Genomic DNA, 14837 nt, shown 5'->3' with positions numbered 1-14837 from the left:
AGAGGATGATGAGCATCAAAGAATGTCCTTATTGAGATGGCTTCAAATGTGGCAAACAAGCCACTGGGGAAAATGTCCTCAATTCTATCCTGCACAAAATTCTGTCTAAAGAAAGGGCAAGCTTGGATGCAGGCAGAGTTGATGGCCAAACTCTGCCAGGACAACATAAGCAAGTCTTCAATAGTTCCTGCCTCACAAATATGTCTGTCAGATATATCGGGTCAGAAGGTTGAAGAAGATGTTCCAACATAATACAGAGTGTTTGGTCACTAGTCATGTAGAAAACTGTCTCTGTCATCCTCTCATTTGGAAAGCCACGAACGTGTACTCCCGGCATGCTCAGGTAATCGAGTTCATTCCTTCCCAAATCTCTGATGGAGTTGAAGACCAGGTAGCTTAGTTTTACAATGAAACATAGTTGTTTAGGGGTTAAGATGTTTTTACATCTAGATAGATGGTTTAAGTTGATAATGACAAGATGTGACAGAGATTGATTTACATTCAGAAATTTAGATGCACCATGATAGGAAAGATACGTTCTTCAAGGCTGTCAAATATAAATATCCAAAACACTAAGAATATAGCATTTATATAGCTCCTGATTCTGCCATGGTTCTTCTTGCTTTAGGTAGTTTATTGTATATATGTGTAATAATGTAAATGTATATGTAAAATTAAAAATGTTTTAAAAGAGAACTGTGATTAACTCAGCTCCAAGACATCAGGTTTTAGGTTGTGAATATCAACGTGAAACTACAATAATAGTAGAGATTTGTATTTGAGAATAAAATAATTTTAATTTTATGATTTTTCAAAGATTGTGTGAGTGAATATGAGATTCACCCTTATCCACCAATGTGAAAAACCTGCAATAGAAATCTAAAATTGTGGACATTAGAGTATTTAAACAGCATTTAAAAAACAATTTCTCAGAGTCCTTGAGCTCTCTCTGTATAAGAACAACAGGTGACAGAATGTTCTCAGAGATGGTGAGTGCCTGGATCATACTGCTGGGTCCTCATCCTATCTAATCAGTGAGGCCACTTTCTACAGCAGTCATCAGGTGAGACCCCATTTGTCCATGCTGTCTTCTTTACGCTGATGAGCTGAAGTCCACAGAATCACAGCCTGTTCACTGTGCACTTGACTCAGACTCTTTTCTATGGCTTCTGTGATGATAGTCCCAAGACTGTGAAAACTGTGTGCTGAATCAACATTGTGGAGTTTCTCATTCAGTGACCAAAGCTCCACAGTGACACTGGGAACAGCAGGAATGGGGGGCTGGGGTCTTTTAGAACATCTGTGCCTCGGGATTTCTTCCTCACCATGCAGAATCTCCATGAGGTGAAACAAAAAAGCTTAGAGACATACATCTCTCATCCATCCCCTGCATCAGCCAGCCTTCTAGTGCACAATGTTCTTTCCTCTCTCTTCCCTTTACCTTCAGGGATGCATGCTTTCTTACAGAAGACACACAATTCCCCAGCTTTTCATTCTCTGCATCATTGTTCATCAGAAACAAACATCAGGGAAGGAAGTGAACCAGGTCAGAAACCTGGATGCTGAGGCTGGTGCAGAGGGCAGCAGTGTAGAGAGTCATGAATGTTCCAAACATGTGTGCTCTTTACCTAACCACAGTAAAGGTTATGAGACTAATGTGGACTGGACTGTAGTGTTTCATCCTAGTGGTCTTGGTCACTTCACTCCTGATACTGCATGCAGTGTCCATATTTGGCTGACAATATATTTATTATCGTATTTTTAGGACTATGTAGAAACCTGTGTTACAATTTGGCAGCAGGTGATCTCAGAGTGTGGGAACAGCAGATGCCACCATCCCCAACAGATACATAATTCTAACCTTGTCAGGCAAATCAAGATGTGCACAGAAAATGAAGGAACAATTAAAATCTGATTTATTTAATCACCCATAGATCTTTTTTTTTCATTAGATAATAGTTTATATTATGACTTACAAAGAAATAAAGTATTTCAGAAAGCTCCAAATAGTCACGCTCAGATATTAGAAAGGAAAACTAAGAAAAAACCATATTGGCACACAGGTGTTGGGCATAAGCTCCATTAATGAGAGAATGTTGACCCTTGATGAAGAGAGCACATGCGCACTGATACCAAGCCAACAACTTAAGAGTAATGACGTCTTTACTTTGCATTCTGTACCCTGTTTTGTTTCATTTCAAGTCGGTAATTTAAAAAATGTCAACACTATTATTTTGCATTCTGTACTTTGTACTGTATATGCCTGATTGCCTCACTGACTTCCTTGAATTGACTCCATGGGAAATGTAGCCACAAAACACTCCCTGTTTCAAAAAATGTGTATAAAAATCTAGACTGCTTGCCTGCAAAATAGACTCAGATTGAAACTACCTCTGGGCTTGTCTTGGTTTGTTATCTTGCCAAATCCTTGTGCACCAATGCTTCGAGAACTCCCATTCCCAAGGACCTATACCTGACTGAGATGGTCCATGGTATCTGTCTAGTTATCTTCTGTCTGGTTATATTCTGCCTAGTTATACTCTGTCTACTTGTCTTCTGGCTAGTTATCTTCTGTCTGGTTATATTTTGTGTAATTATTTTCCGGCTAGGGTTATTCGGGCTAGTCATATTCTGGCTAGTTATATTCTGGCTAGTTTTCCTCAGTGTGTTTTGGCTGAAGGTGCATTGGTTTATATTTTTTTTTGTTTTTTTTTTTATTAATTTATTCTTGTTACATCTCAATGTTTATCCCATCCCTTGTATACTCCCATTCCCCCCCCCCCTTTTCCCATTACTTCCCTCCCCTATGACTGTTCCTGAGGGGGATTACCTCCCCCTGTATATTCTCATAGGGTATCAAGTCTCTTCTTGGCTACCTGCCTATCTTATTGTTCTACTTGTAGACTTCTAGGACCTTCTGGATCCTTTTATTTTGCTATTCTCCCATGCATCTCTCATTTAGGATGCCCTCCCCTCTGTCCCAGTTTCCTGGCAAGTGAAGGCTTTCGTGGGACATGCCCCTTGAGCTAGTATGCAGATATAAGTGAGTATATACCATTTGATTCTTTCTGCTTCTGGGTTAACTCACTCATTATGATCATTCTAGCTCAATCCATTTATCCACAAATTTCGGGAATTCCTTGTTTTTAATAGCTGAGTAGTATTCCATAGTGTATATGTACCACAGTTTCTTTATCCACTCTTCTACTGAGGGACACTTAGGCTGTTTCCATGTTCTGGCTATTATGAATAAGGCTGCTATGAAAATGGTTGAGCAAATTTTCATGTTGTGTGCTGGAGCATCTTCTGGGTATATTCCAAGGAGTGGAATAGCTGGGTCTTGAGGAAGCCCTATTCCCATTTTTCTGAGATAGCACCAGATAGATTTCCAAAGTGGCTGTACTAGTTTGCATTCCCACCAGCAATGAAGGAGTGTTCCTCTCTCCCCACATCCTTGCCAGCATGTGGAGTCACTTGAATTTTTGATCTTAGCCATTCAGAATGGTGTAAGATGGAATCTCAGAGTTGTTTTGATTTGCATATCCCTGATGACTAAGGAGGTTGAGCATTTCTTTTTTTTTTTTTTTTTTGCACTAATCTATTCTTTTTTTTTAATTAATTTATTCTTGTTACATCTCAATGTTTATCCCATCCCTTGTATCCTCCCATTCCTCCCACCCCATTTTCCCATTATTCCCCTCCCCTATGACTGTTCCTGAGGGGGATTACCTCCCCCTATATATTCTCATAGGGTATTAAGTCTCCTCTTGGCTACTTGCTGTCCTTCCTCTGAGTGCCACCGGGTCTCCCCCTCCAGGGGACATGGTCAAATGTGAGGCACCAGAGTACGTGAGAAAGTCGTATCACACTCTCTGCTCAACTATGGAGAATATTCTGATCATTGGCTAGATCTGGGAAGGGGTTTAAAGTTTACCTCCTGTATTGTCCTTGGCTGGTGCCTTAGTTTGAGTGGGACCCCTGGGCCCAAATCTGCCTATCATATTGTTCTACTTATAGATTTCTAGGACCCTCTGTATCCTTTTATTTTGCTATTCTCCCATGCGTCTCTCATTTAGAGTCCCAATAGGATGCCTTCCCCTCTGTCCCAGTTTCCTGGTAAGTGAAGGCTTTCGTGGGACATGCCCCTTGGGCTAGTATGCAGATATAAGTGAGTATATACCATTTGATTCTTTCTGCTTCTGGGTTAACTCACTCATTATGATCATTTCTAGCTCAATCCATTTATCCACAAATTTCGGGAATTCCTTGTTTTTAATAGCTGAGTAGTATTCCATAGTGTATATGTACCACAGTTTCTTTATCCACTCTTCTACTGAGGGACACTTAGGCTGTTTCCATGTTCTGGCTATTATGAATAAGGCTGCTATGAACATGGTTGAGCAAATTTTCTTGTTGTGTGCTGGAGCATCTTCTGGGTATATTCCAAGGAGTGGAATAGCTGGGTCTTGAGGAAGCCCTATTCCCATTTTTCTGAGATAGCACCAGATAGATTTCCAAAGAGGCTGTACTAGTTTGCATCCCCACCAGCAATGAAGGAGTGTTCCTCTCTCCCCACATCCTCGCCAGCATGTGGTGTCGCTTGAGTTTTTGATCTTAGCCATTCTGATGGGTGTAAGATGGAATCTCAGAGTTGTTTTGATTTGCATTTCCCTGATGACTAAGGAGGTTGAGCATTTCTTTAAGTCTTTCTCAGCCATTTGATACTCCTCTGTTGAGAATTCTCTGTTTAGATCCAAGCCCCATTTCTCAATTGGGTTATTCGGTTTGGTGGTGTTTAATTTCTTGAGTTCTTTATATATTTTGGATATTAGACCTTTGTCAGATGTAGGGTTGGTGAAGATTTTTTCCCAGTCTGTAGGCTGTCGCTTTGTTCTCTTGACAGTGTCTCCTGCCTTACAGAAGCTCTTCAGCCTCATGAGGTCCCATTTATTAATGGTTGACATTAAGGCCTGGGCCGTTGGTGTTCAGTTCAGGAAGTTGTCTCCTGTGCCAATATGTTCCAGGCTCTTTCCCAATTTTTCCTCTTAGTGGCTTAGTGTCTCTGGTTTTATGTTGAGGTCTTTGATCCACTTGGATTTGAGTTTTGTGCAAGGTGACAAATATGGGTCCAGTTTCATTTTTTTACACATAGACCTCCAGGTAGACCAGCACCATTTGTTGAAGATGCTATCCTTTTTCCATTGAATGGATTTGGCTTCTTTGTCAAAAATCAAGTGACCATATGTGTGTGGATTCATATCTGGGTCTTCGATTCGATTCCACTGATCAACCAGCCTGTTGCTGTGCCAGTACCATGCTGTTTTAATTACTATTGCTTTATAGTACAGTTTGAAATCAGGTATGGAGATTCCTCCAGAGAACCTTTTATTGTACAAGATTGTTTTAGTTATTCTGGATTTTTGGTTTTTCCATATGAAGTTCAGAATTGAAATTTCAATGTCTTTAAAAATTGTGTTGGTATTTTGATAGGGATTGCATTGAATCTGTAGATTGATTTTGGTAGGATGGCCATTTTTACTATGTTAATTCTCCCAATCCATGAGCAAGGAAGATCATGCCATCTTCTCAGGTCATCTTCAATCTCTTTCTTCAGAGTTTTGAAATTTTTTTCATACAAGTCCTTCACTTGCTTAGTTAGGGTAACTCCTAGATATTTTATATTGCTTGTGGCTAATGTGAAGGGTGTGGTTTTCCTAATTTCTTCCTCTGCAAGCTTGTCATTTGTGTATAGGAAGGCTACAGACTCTTTTGAGTTAATTTTGTATCTAGCCAATTTGCTGAAGGTGTTTATCAGCTTTAGTAGTTCTCTGGTGGAATTTTGAGGGTCACTTATGTACTCTATCATATCATCTGCAAATAGGGATAATTTGACTTTCTCCTTTCCCATTTGGATATCCTTGATCTCCTTTTGTTGTCTTATTGCTCTGGCTATAACTTCGAGTACTATATTGAAGAGATATGGAGAGAGTGGGCAGCCTTGCCTTGTTCCCGATTTTAGAGGAATTTCCTTGAGTACCTCACCATTTACTTTGATTTTGAATATTGCCTTGCTGTGTATAGCCTTTATTATGTTGAGGAAAGTGCCTTGTATCCCCGATCTCTCTAAAACTTTAAACATGAATGGGTGTTGAATTTTATCAAATGCTTTCTCTGTATCCAAGGAGATATCATGTGGTTTTTTATTTTCAGTTTGTTTATATGGTGGATTACATTGATGTTTTTCCGTATATTAAGCCATCCCTGCATGCCTGGAATGAAGCCTACTTGGTCATGATGAATGATATCTTTGATGTGTTCCTGTATTCATTTTGCAAGTATTTTATTTAGTATTTTTGCATCGATGTTCATAAGAGAAATTGGTCTGAAATTCTCTTTCTTTGTTGAGTCTTTGTGAGGTTTAGGTATCAATGAGACTATGGCCTCATAGAATGAATTTGGTAATTTTCCATCCATTTCTATCTTTTGGAGTAGCTTGAAGAGTATCGGTATTAGCTCGCCCTTGAAGGTCTGGTAGAATTCTGCACTGAAACCATCTGGCCCTGGGCTTTTTTTGGTTGGGAGACCATCGATGATTCCTTCTATTTCTGTAGGGGAAATGGGACTATTTAGCTTGTTTATTTGTTCTTCATTCAACTTTGGCAAGTGAAATTGATCAAGAAAATCGTCCGTTTCCCTTAGATTTTCAAATTTTGTGGCATATATGCCTTCAAAGTAGGATCTTATGATTCTTTGAATTTCTTCAGTGTCTGTTGTTATGTCTCTTTTTTCATTCCTGATTTTGTTGATTTCAATACTGTCTCTCTGCCTTTTAGTTAGGTTGGCTAATGGTCTGTCTATCTTGTTGATTTTCTCAAAGAACCAGCTTTTGGTTTTGTTGATTCTTTGGACTGTTTTCTTAGTTTCTAATTTGTTAATTTCAGCCCTGAGTTTGATTATTTCCAGGCGTCTAATCCTCTTGGGTGTTTCTGCTTCTTTTTTTTCCTATGGCTTCCAGTTGTGTTGTTAAGATGCTTATGTGCGATGTCTCCAATTTCTTTTTAAAGACACTTACTGCTATGAATTTTCCTCTTAGTACTGCTTTCAATGTATCCCAAAAATTTGGGTATGTTGTTTCTTCATTTTCTCTGAATTTCAGAAACTCCTTGATTTCTTTCTTTATTTCTTCCCTGACCCAGGTGTCATTTAGCAGAGAGTTGTTCAGTTTCCATGTACGTGTAGGCTTTTTGTTATTTCTGTTGTTGTTGAATTGCAGCCTAAGAGAATGGTGATATGATAGGATACAAGGTATTATTTCAATCCTCTTGTATCTATTGAGGCTTGCTTTGTGACCTACGATGTGATCAATTTTGGAGAAGGTTCCATGGGGTGCAGAGAAGAAGGTGTATTCTTTCTTGTTTGGGTGGAAGGTTCTATAGATATCTGTTAGATCCATTTGATCCATGTCATTGGTTAATGATGTTATTTCTCGGCTTAGTTTCTGTTTCAATGACTTATCCTTCAGTGAGAGTGGGGTGTTGAAGTCTCCCACTATTATTGTGTGGGGATCGATGTGTGGTTTCAGCTTTTTTAGGAGATCTTTTACAAATGTGGGTGCCCTTGTATTGGGAGCATAGATGTTCAGAATTGTGATGTCATCTTGGTTGATTTTACCTTTGATGAGTATGAAGTGCCCTTCCTCATCCCTTTTGATTAATTTTGGTTGAAAGTTTATTTTGTTCGATACTAAAATGGCTACACCTGCTTGCTTCTTGTGACCATTTGCTTGAAATATTTTTTTCCAGTCTTTCACCCTGAGGTAATGCCTTTCATTATGGGTGAGATGTGTTTCTTGAATGTAGAAGAATGTTGGATCTTGTTCATGTACCCATTCAGTTAGTCTGTGTCTTTTTATTGGAGAATTGAGGCCATTGATGTTGAGAGATATTAATGACCAGTGATTGTTAAGAGTCTTAATTTTGATGTTGTTTCCAGTCGAGCATTTGTGTAGTTGTGTTTTTGCCATGGGATAGTTATCTATCCTGGGTAGTTTTGGTTGTAGCTTGACCCTTTGTGATGGAGTTTTCCTTCTAGTACCTTCTGTAAAGCTAGATTTGTGGATAGGTACTGTTCGAATTTGTTTTTGTCCTGGAATATTTTGTTTTCTCCATCAATGGTTATTGATAATTTTGCTGGGTAAAGTAGTCTGGCCTGGCATCTGTGTTCTCTTAGGGTTTGCAGGATCTCTGTCCAGGCCCTTCTGGCTTTTATTGTCTCTGCTGAGAAGTCAGGTGTAATTCTGATAGGTTTACCATTAAATGTTATTTGGCCCTTTTTCCTTGCAGCTTTTAATATTTTTCTTTGTTCTGCATGTTTTGTGTTTTGATTATTATGTGGTGGGCAGTTTTTCTTTTCTGGTCAATTCTATTTGGTGTTCTGTAGGCCTTTTGCAAGTTTATAGGCATTTCTTTCTTTAGATTGGGGAAATTTTCTTCTATGATTTTGTTGAGAATAGTTTCTGGGCCCTGGAGTCTGATGTCTTCTCTTTCTTCAATGCCTATTATCCTCAGATTTCTTCTTCTCATGGTGTCCTTAATTTCTTGGATGTTTTGTGTCAGGAGTTTTCCAGATTTGGCATTTTCTTTAATGGTTGATTCAATATCTGTGATTGTAACTTCTAGACCTGAGATTCGTTCTTCCATCTCTTGGATTCTTTTAGAAAAGCTCACCTCTGTGTTGCTCGCCTTCTTCTCTGAGGTCTCACGTTCTCGTTTTTCTTCTGTCTGTGTGTTTATCATTGAATCCATTTTCATTTTCAGATCTTGAACTGATTTTTTGATTTCTTTCATCTGATTTTTTTTGTATATTCCTGAGTTTCTTCCATTGCCTCTTTATAGGTCTTCAGAGCTTGAACCGTTTTATTCATTTCTTTCATCTGGTTGCTTGCATTTTCCTGTAATTTTTCCAGTTCCACTCTATGTGCTTCTTTTATGTCTCTCACCTGTTTGTCTGGGTCTTCCTGCATTTGATTATGAATTTTATTTGTTTCCTCCATTATCATCCTCATTACTAAGGATTTGAGGTCATTTTCTTGTTATCCATTGTATTTGAGTTCTCTGGGTTGTTTTCTTCAGGATAGCTGGAAACTGGAGGCGCCATGTTGTTTTGGGTTTTTTTTGCGTTTGCTTTTTCGCTGTCCTTTAGACATCTTGCCTTCTTTGTTTTTGTTGGGTAGCTTCCAGTGTTGGATGGAGGGAGTCTGTGGATAGATTCACTTGTTTTCTCCGATTTCCCTAGGCTGGGAGCTCAAAGCTTCACTGGTGTGGATGTTAGGAGGTTAGCCCTGTTGTTCTGGTCTCTCACAGCCAGTGATCTTCAGCCCCCCCTGTGCTGTGGATCCTGCAATGGTTCTGGGTCTCTGAATGAGTGTTGGGTCAGAACAAGGTATCCACAGCCTTCTGTGTTCCCTGACAAGTCCAGCCAGGAACACTGGGCCCGAACCACGGGCTGAACTCAGCTAGATTCTCAGGGTCTGAACCATCTGCCGTGCTCAGCTAGGGATTCTGGGCCCAAAATGCACACAGGGTCCAGTCAGAATTTTTAGGCTGGGACTACGACCAAGCTCCGCTAGGGCCTTTTGGCCCAAAGTGCGTGCTGTGGTCAGTTATTGACTCAGAGCCCAAACTGTCCACCAATCTCAGCCAGGAATTCTGGATTCAAACTGCACACTGTGTCCAACCAGAGTCTTAGAGCTGGTGGAACCGAGCGCTCTGTCCAGCCTATGCCACAGCAGGAGAACTGCGGCTGCTCTGAGTTAGCGCCAATGGTGGAACCAAGTGCTCCGCCCAGACTGTGTCATTGCAGCGGAGCTGCCGCTGAGCTGAGGTGGTGCCTAGGGTGGAACTGAGTGCTTGGCGAAGCCTGTGCCACAGCAGGAGAACTGCGGCTACTCTGAGTTAGTGCCGGTTGTGGAACCAAGTGCTCTGCCCAGACTGTGTCACCGCAGGGGAGCTGCCGCTGAGCTGAGGTGCTGCCTAGTGTGGAGCTGCGCGCTCCACTAAGCCTGCGCCACAGCAGGGGAGCTGTGGCCAAAGCTGAGTTAGTGCCTCGGGCAGAACTGCTTGCTGGGCTGGGCCAGTACCCGGGACTCTGGGGCCGAACTGTCCGCCGAGTCCAGTCTGGGTCCAAAGGCTCCATGCGACCCAAATCCTGCCCCGAGTCCCTTCTCCCGCAGCAACTCCCACCAGCCACCACACCAATCGCCTCCACCAGAAGGCTATGAGCTGCAAACCTCAGCCACCGCTGCTGGTGCTGCTGCCTCTGCCGCTGCTGCTCCGATCAGAGAAAATCCAGGCTCCTCCCGTGTGCAGGGGCGGGCAGATCCTCCGCACCCTGGTCCCTCCGAACCGTGGAGCACTCCCGCTTCTGTGATGTTTGGACCTCGGTGTTCCTGGCTCAGAAATCTATGCAATTCCCTGAATTGTTCACTGGAGCCTCCAAACGCGGTCCACACTGCTCGCCGCCATCTTGGATCTTCACCCATAGATCTTAAAACTGGCAACACAAATAAAAAAATTAAAAAACATTAAAAAGAAAAAAGGAGCAACAAAAACTTGCAGTGTTCATTTTGATATAGTATTCATATTTTTATAGACTTCTGTGACATGACATCAAATTGATTCTTCCCCTGTCCTCAGATAGGATAGTGCGAAAAGTGACACACATGGTACTAAGATGCCCCTTGGGAAACAACAGTGAAGAACATATTTGTGATGAACACACAGTCTGAGAATCCCTTAGCTGATGAATGAGGTTAGAGCGGACAGATTCTACACAGGGAGATGGGGTCTGTGTTGAGGGCCTTTGACTTGTAGACAGCTCAGCACTATTACAGCAGTCCTGTTTTTAAAAGAAGGATTTCATAGCATTTGATTCCTCTTTTCCTTTGCTTTAGTGTTGTAAACTTCAATCCTGTGCTCTCAGCCTTTCCAATCTCCTTCCTCTGCATTATTCTGCAAAAATGTAAATATATTTACAAATGTACAGACATTACAAGAACTTTGGTGTTTGCCTCTAAGAAGAGATTTGTTGCCCAAATTTTAGAATCTTTTAACAAATGGCTATTGGAAATTGAGAAGAAATCACAGAAATTGTCAGTCTCAGGCACAAGCTAGTTTGTACCAGTATCCAGTTACCCAGAATTCACTAGTGCAGCTGTGGGTTGGAAGCTGCCATGGGCCTGAGGTTAAAGCTTCAGCTGCCTCACAGGAACATTGTCATCACATAGGTGAATAGACCAGACAGACAGAGGAGGGCAGAGAAAGTAGAATCACTTTGTAGAAGCAGCCATAGCTTCTGCCTTCATTTCCAAATCTCTGACAAATGCACAAACCCATGAATACTGAGTTCTCTGCATCAATTACTTTAGAACACATAGGACAGCAATGTGTTGCAGCCACAGCTATGTCATCACCACAGAGGGACCCAATGAGTGGTCAGGAACTGGTAGCTGCTAACTCAAGCTCAATCATTATCACTACCTACATTGGCATCACTTCTCAGTGCTTAGCTTCACACACATTTTATTACCAGCCCCACAGCTGGTCAGGGATGGCTCTCTTGTGTATGGTTGGTGTGAGGATGATGGAGAGACTGAAATCATCTGGTTTCATGGTCACAGGCCCTGCATGATTTCCCTGTTGTCTCTAACTTGAATCGTACACAGTCTATAGCCATGGGATCTTACTGAGTCTTTGCCCTGCGTTTTGTCTTCCACAGTCTCAAGGGTCCTTTGCTTCCTCAGGATCTGTCCAATCCTGGTCCCCACACAGAGTCACTCTGCCCTCTGCAGGTTTTTCAGTCAGTATTCGCACTACATTTTACAATCATCTATGGGCTGTGGAAACTGCTGTATGCTCAAAGTTCTTACCACAATAGAGCAAAGACCCGAGTTTGGTACACCATAAGTACAAAAAGAGGTATGTGTGGTGGCCAAGAAGTATTCCCACTTCTGGCACTTTTAGAGAGTGTGATCCTTGGGACTCATTAGCCAGACAGTCTAGCCAGATGCTGAAATCTAGGCCTTTTTTCAAAATAATCATGTAGATTGACAGAAGTGTCAATATGTGCACACACACACAAACACACATGCACACACACACAGAGGGACTCACACACATGTAGAGAGAAACACACACACACACAAACACACACACACACACACAGAGAAAGTGTGAAAGAGAGAGACATATATAGATATACAGAGAAACAGAGAGAAATTATAAAAACACATATGACAATGGAAAACTGAAATTGGAGTAAGTGTGGACAATTCAAAGATTACTACCCATTGTACTTGTAAAGAGAATCCTTGTGGACAGACAGCTCAAACACAGAAGAATCCAGCCATCCATTGCCAAGATCCACCCGTTAAGGGAGCTCACTAGGCACATGGGCTAAGAGTTGATTGATTTGCAAGATCTATACCCTGATGCACCCCAGAATTGCTTCCAGCTTCTGACTACCCTGTCAATTGTGCATTGCTGCATCTCTCTAAAATCTGGCATTAGAGCCGGGAATGGTGGCACATATCTTTAATCCCATCACCCAGGGAAACAGAGGCAGGTGAATCACTGTGTGTCTAAGCCCAGCTTTGTCGGCAAAGTTAGTCCGGGACAGCCAGGGTTGCACAGAGAAACCCTGTCTGGAAAAACAAAAAGTAAAAACATCTGGCATTGGTGTGAACTGTTACTTTCTGGGTAATGTTGAGCTCTGATTGAGCAAACTTCCTATAGGATCTTGGTGAAGATGTACTGTTTGTTATTCAGATGATTTAATCCATGATTATGGAATTCCTGATTTGACTCAATAGTTTAAAAGTTAAAGTTAGTTTATAGCTGCCATAAATACCTTTGTGGACCTCCATATACCTCACTAGAGATAGGCTGTAAGTAGATTTATGACCTCGGATAAGACTCCACTCCAGACGGTACCACGAATCCTGGTGTTTCAGCATAAATAGGCGGAAGTTGATTTCAAACTACCCATGAACCCAAGATGAAATGCAGCTTTCTAGAGATGCCTGAATACTGTTTTTTTTTTTTAGAATGAACAACAGATAAAATTATTGTCCTGAACTCTTAATGAACTAAGAGATAGCTGGATAATGTATAGTTAGGTCAGTCTTAATTGATAAGTCATATATTCTTGTAAGTTTCAGACTCTATCAACCTTTGTCATTCTGAACACACTATGAACTTATGTGATAAATACATAGATAAGAAATGTTTATCTTTAAAACCTGTAACCTGTTGTATTTTAGAATTTATCTGTTTTTGTGGTTAACTGTGCTCTTTTGGTTATGAAGTAATTCCCATTTCTCAGAAGTATAAGTTCAGTCACCAACAATAAACTGTGTTGAAAACTGAAAACTTGAGTTCAGTTGAAGTCAAGATATATAATTTCATCCACCTTTTCTCTTGAATGTATGTGTGTGAGAGTGGTTTATTTTCAGTCTCTCTCTTATTTCTTATTTCCCTGTACATTCAGAAATAAGTAGCTGACTCAGGGCTTTTTCACCAGAGTCTATGTTTACATTAGCTTACTGGTGATCTCCACAAGGAGGTCTGTCTACAGATCAAAGAGCCTCCTTTCATGACTGCCCTACACTTTCTGGCTTAAGCCACTTTTACAGCCTCAGCCATTAGAAAATTGTGGACAGTTTAAATTCTCCTTCTAGGCCAAGGTACAGTCAGTCACTAGAGAAGGAAGCTTGAGCTCCCTTTTTACTTTATTCTTTCTTCTCCCAATCATGATCAGTTGCTTGAGCCATCAGCTCTGGTGACACAAAAGATAAAGCAAACAGAAAGAGCATCTACATCCAGCCCCAGCGACCCTACCCTGGATATCTTCAGAGCAGATGCCAGATGTAAACACTCCCTGTCCTTCAGGACTCTGAACAGGCTGTAACTCTCTGTCACTCAGAGCTCTGTGTGCTCTCAGCGCCCCCTGCTGGTCATCAGCTCCCTCCAGGGAGGTTTAAGTCTGAGTTCTCAGTATCATTCACTCAGTGTGTATCTGGTACAGTAATATGTGGCTGTGTCCTCAGACCTCAGACTGTTCATGTCCAGGTACAGGGTGTTCTTGGCATTGTCTCTGGAGATGGTGAATCCGCCCTTCACGGCATCAGCATAGTTGATGTCACTACTACTAGAATGGATGTAGGCGACCCACTCCAGCCCCTTGCCTGGAGCCTGGGGGAACCAATTCATCCAGAAGTTACTAAATGTGAATCCAGAGTCTGCACAGGAGAGTTTCATGGACTTTCCAGGCTGTACCAAGCCTCCTCCAGACTGCACTAGCTGTACCTCACAATGGATCCCTGAAAACATGGAGAATTCCGGTCAGAAAACCATCACAATTTTTCTCTTTCTTATGTCCACACTACACACAGAATCCCTTCTCCATAAATTACATTTTAAAATTAAGACAAAGAAAACCAAGCTGATCTCCAAGTCCATGATGAGTGGTCTGTGTTCAGTGGTGATCACTGAATGGGAGGATCTGGGAATCCAGGGCTGAGCTCCTCTGCCAGAGCTGCAGGGTCAGGGCAGGGCTGTTTTTCATGGGCACAGAGAAGCCTCATTTGCATGTCTTCCTGCTGTAGCAGGCTTTGTTGTTGGACCTGGGCAGGAAGCACTACTCAGAGCTGATATAAGACATCAAAGACTGCTGAGGGTTCCAGACATTAACACAGAATGTTTGCTCTGTCTGCAGTTTTAACATTGTTAAGGATCCATCATACTTTATTTTGTTCTCTTTTGTGCACGTGCACACAACAT

General features: G+C 41.5%; 1 gene segment (V, D, J or C); it reads right to left on the bottom strand.

Moving 5' to 3' along the window:
- Positions 1–14054: 14054 nt before the first annotated feature.
- On the bottom strand, positions 14055–14546 carry LOC127186567 (immunoglobulin heavy variable 3-11-like). The segment is given in 2 exon segments: positions 14055–14377; positions 14471–14546. Coding segments are annotated over 2 exon segments (369 nt in total).
- Positions 14547–14837: the final 291 nt, after the last annotated feature.

The sequence above is a fragment of the Acomys russatus genome, unplaced genomic scaffold (genome assembly GCF_903995435.1).
Source record: "Acomys russatus unplaced genomic scaffold, mAcoRus1.1, whole genome shotgun sequence".
Taxonomy (NCBI): Eukaryota; Metazoa; Chordata; class Mammalia; order Rodentia; family Muridae; genus Acomys; species Acomys russatus.
The sequence above is the reverse complement of the archived record's forward strand: the minus strand, read 5'-3'. Positions and strand labels throughout refer to the sequence as shown.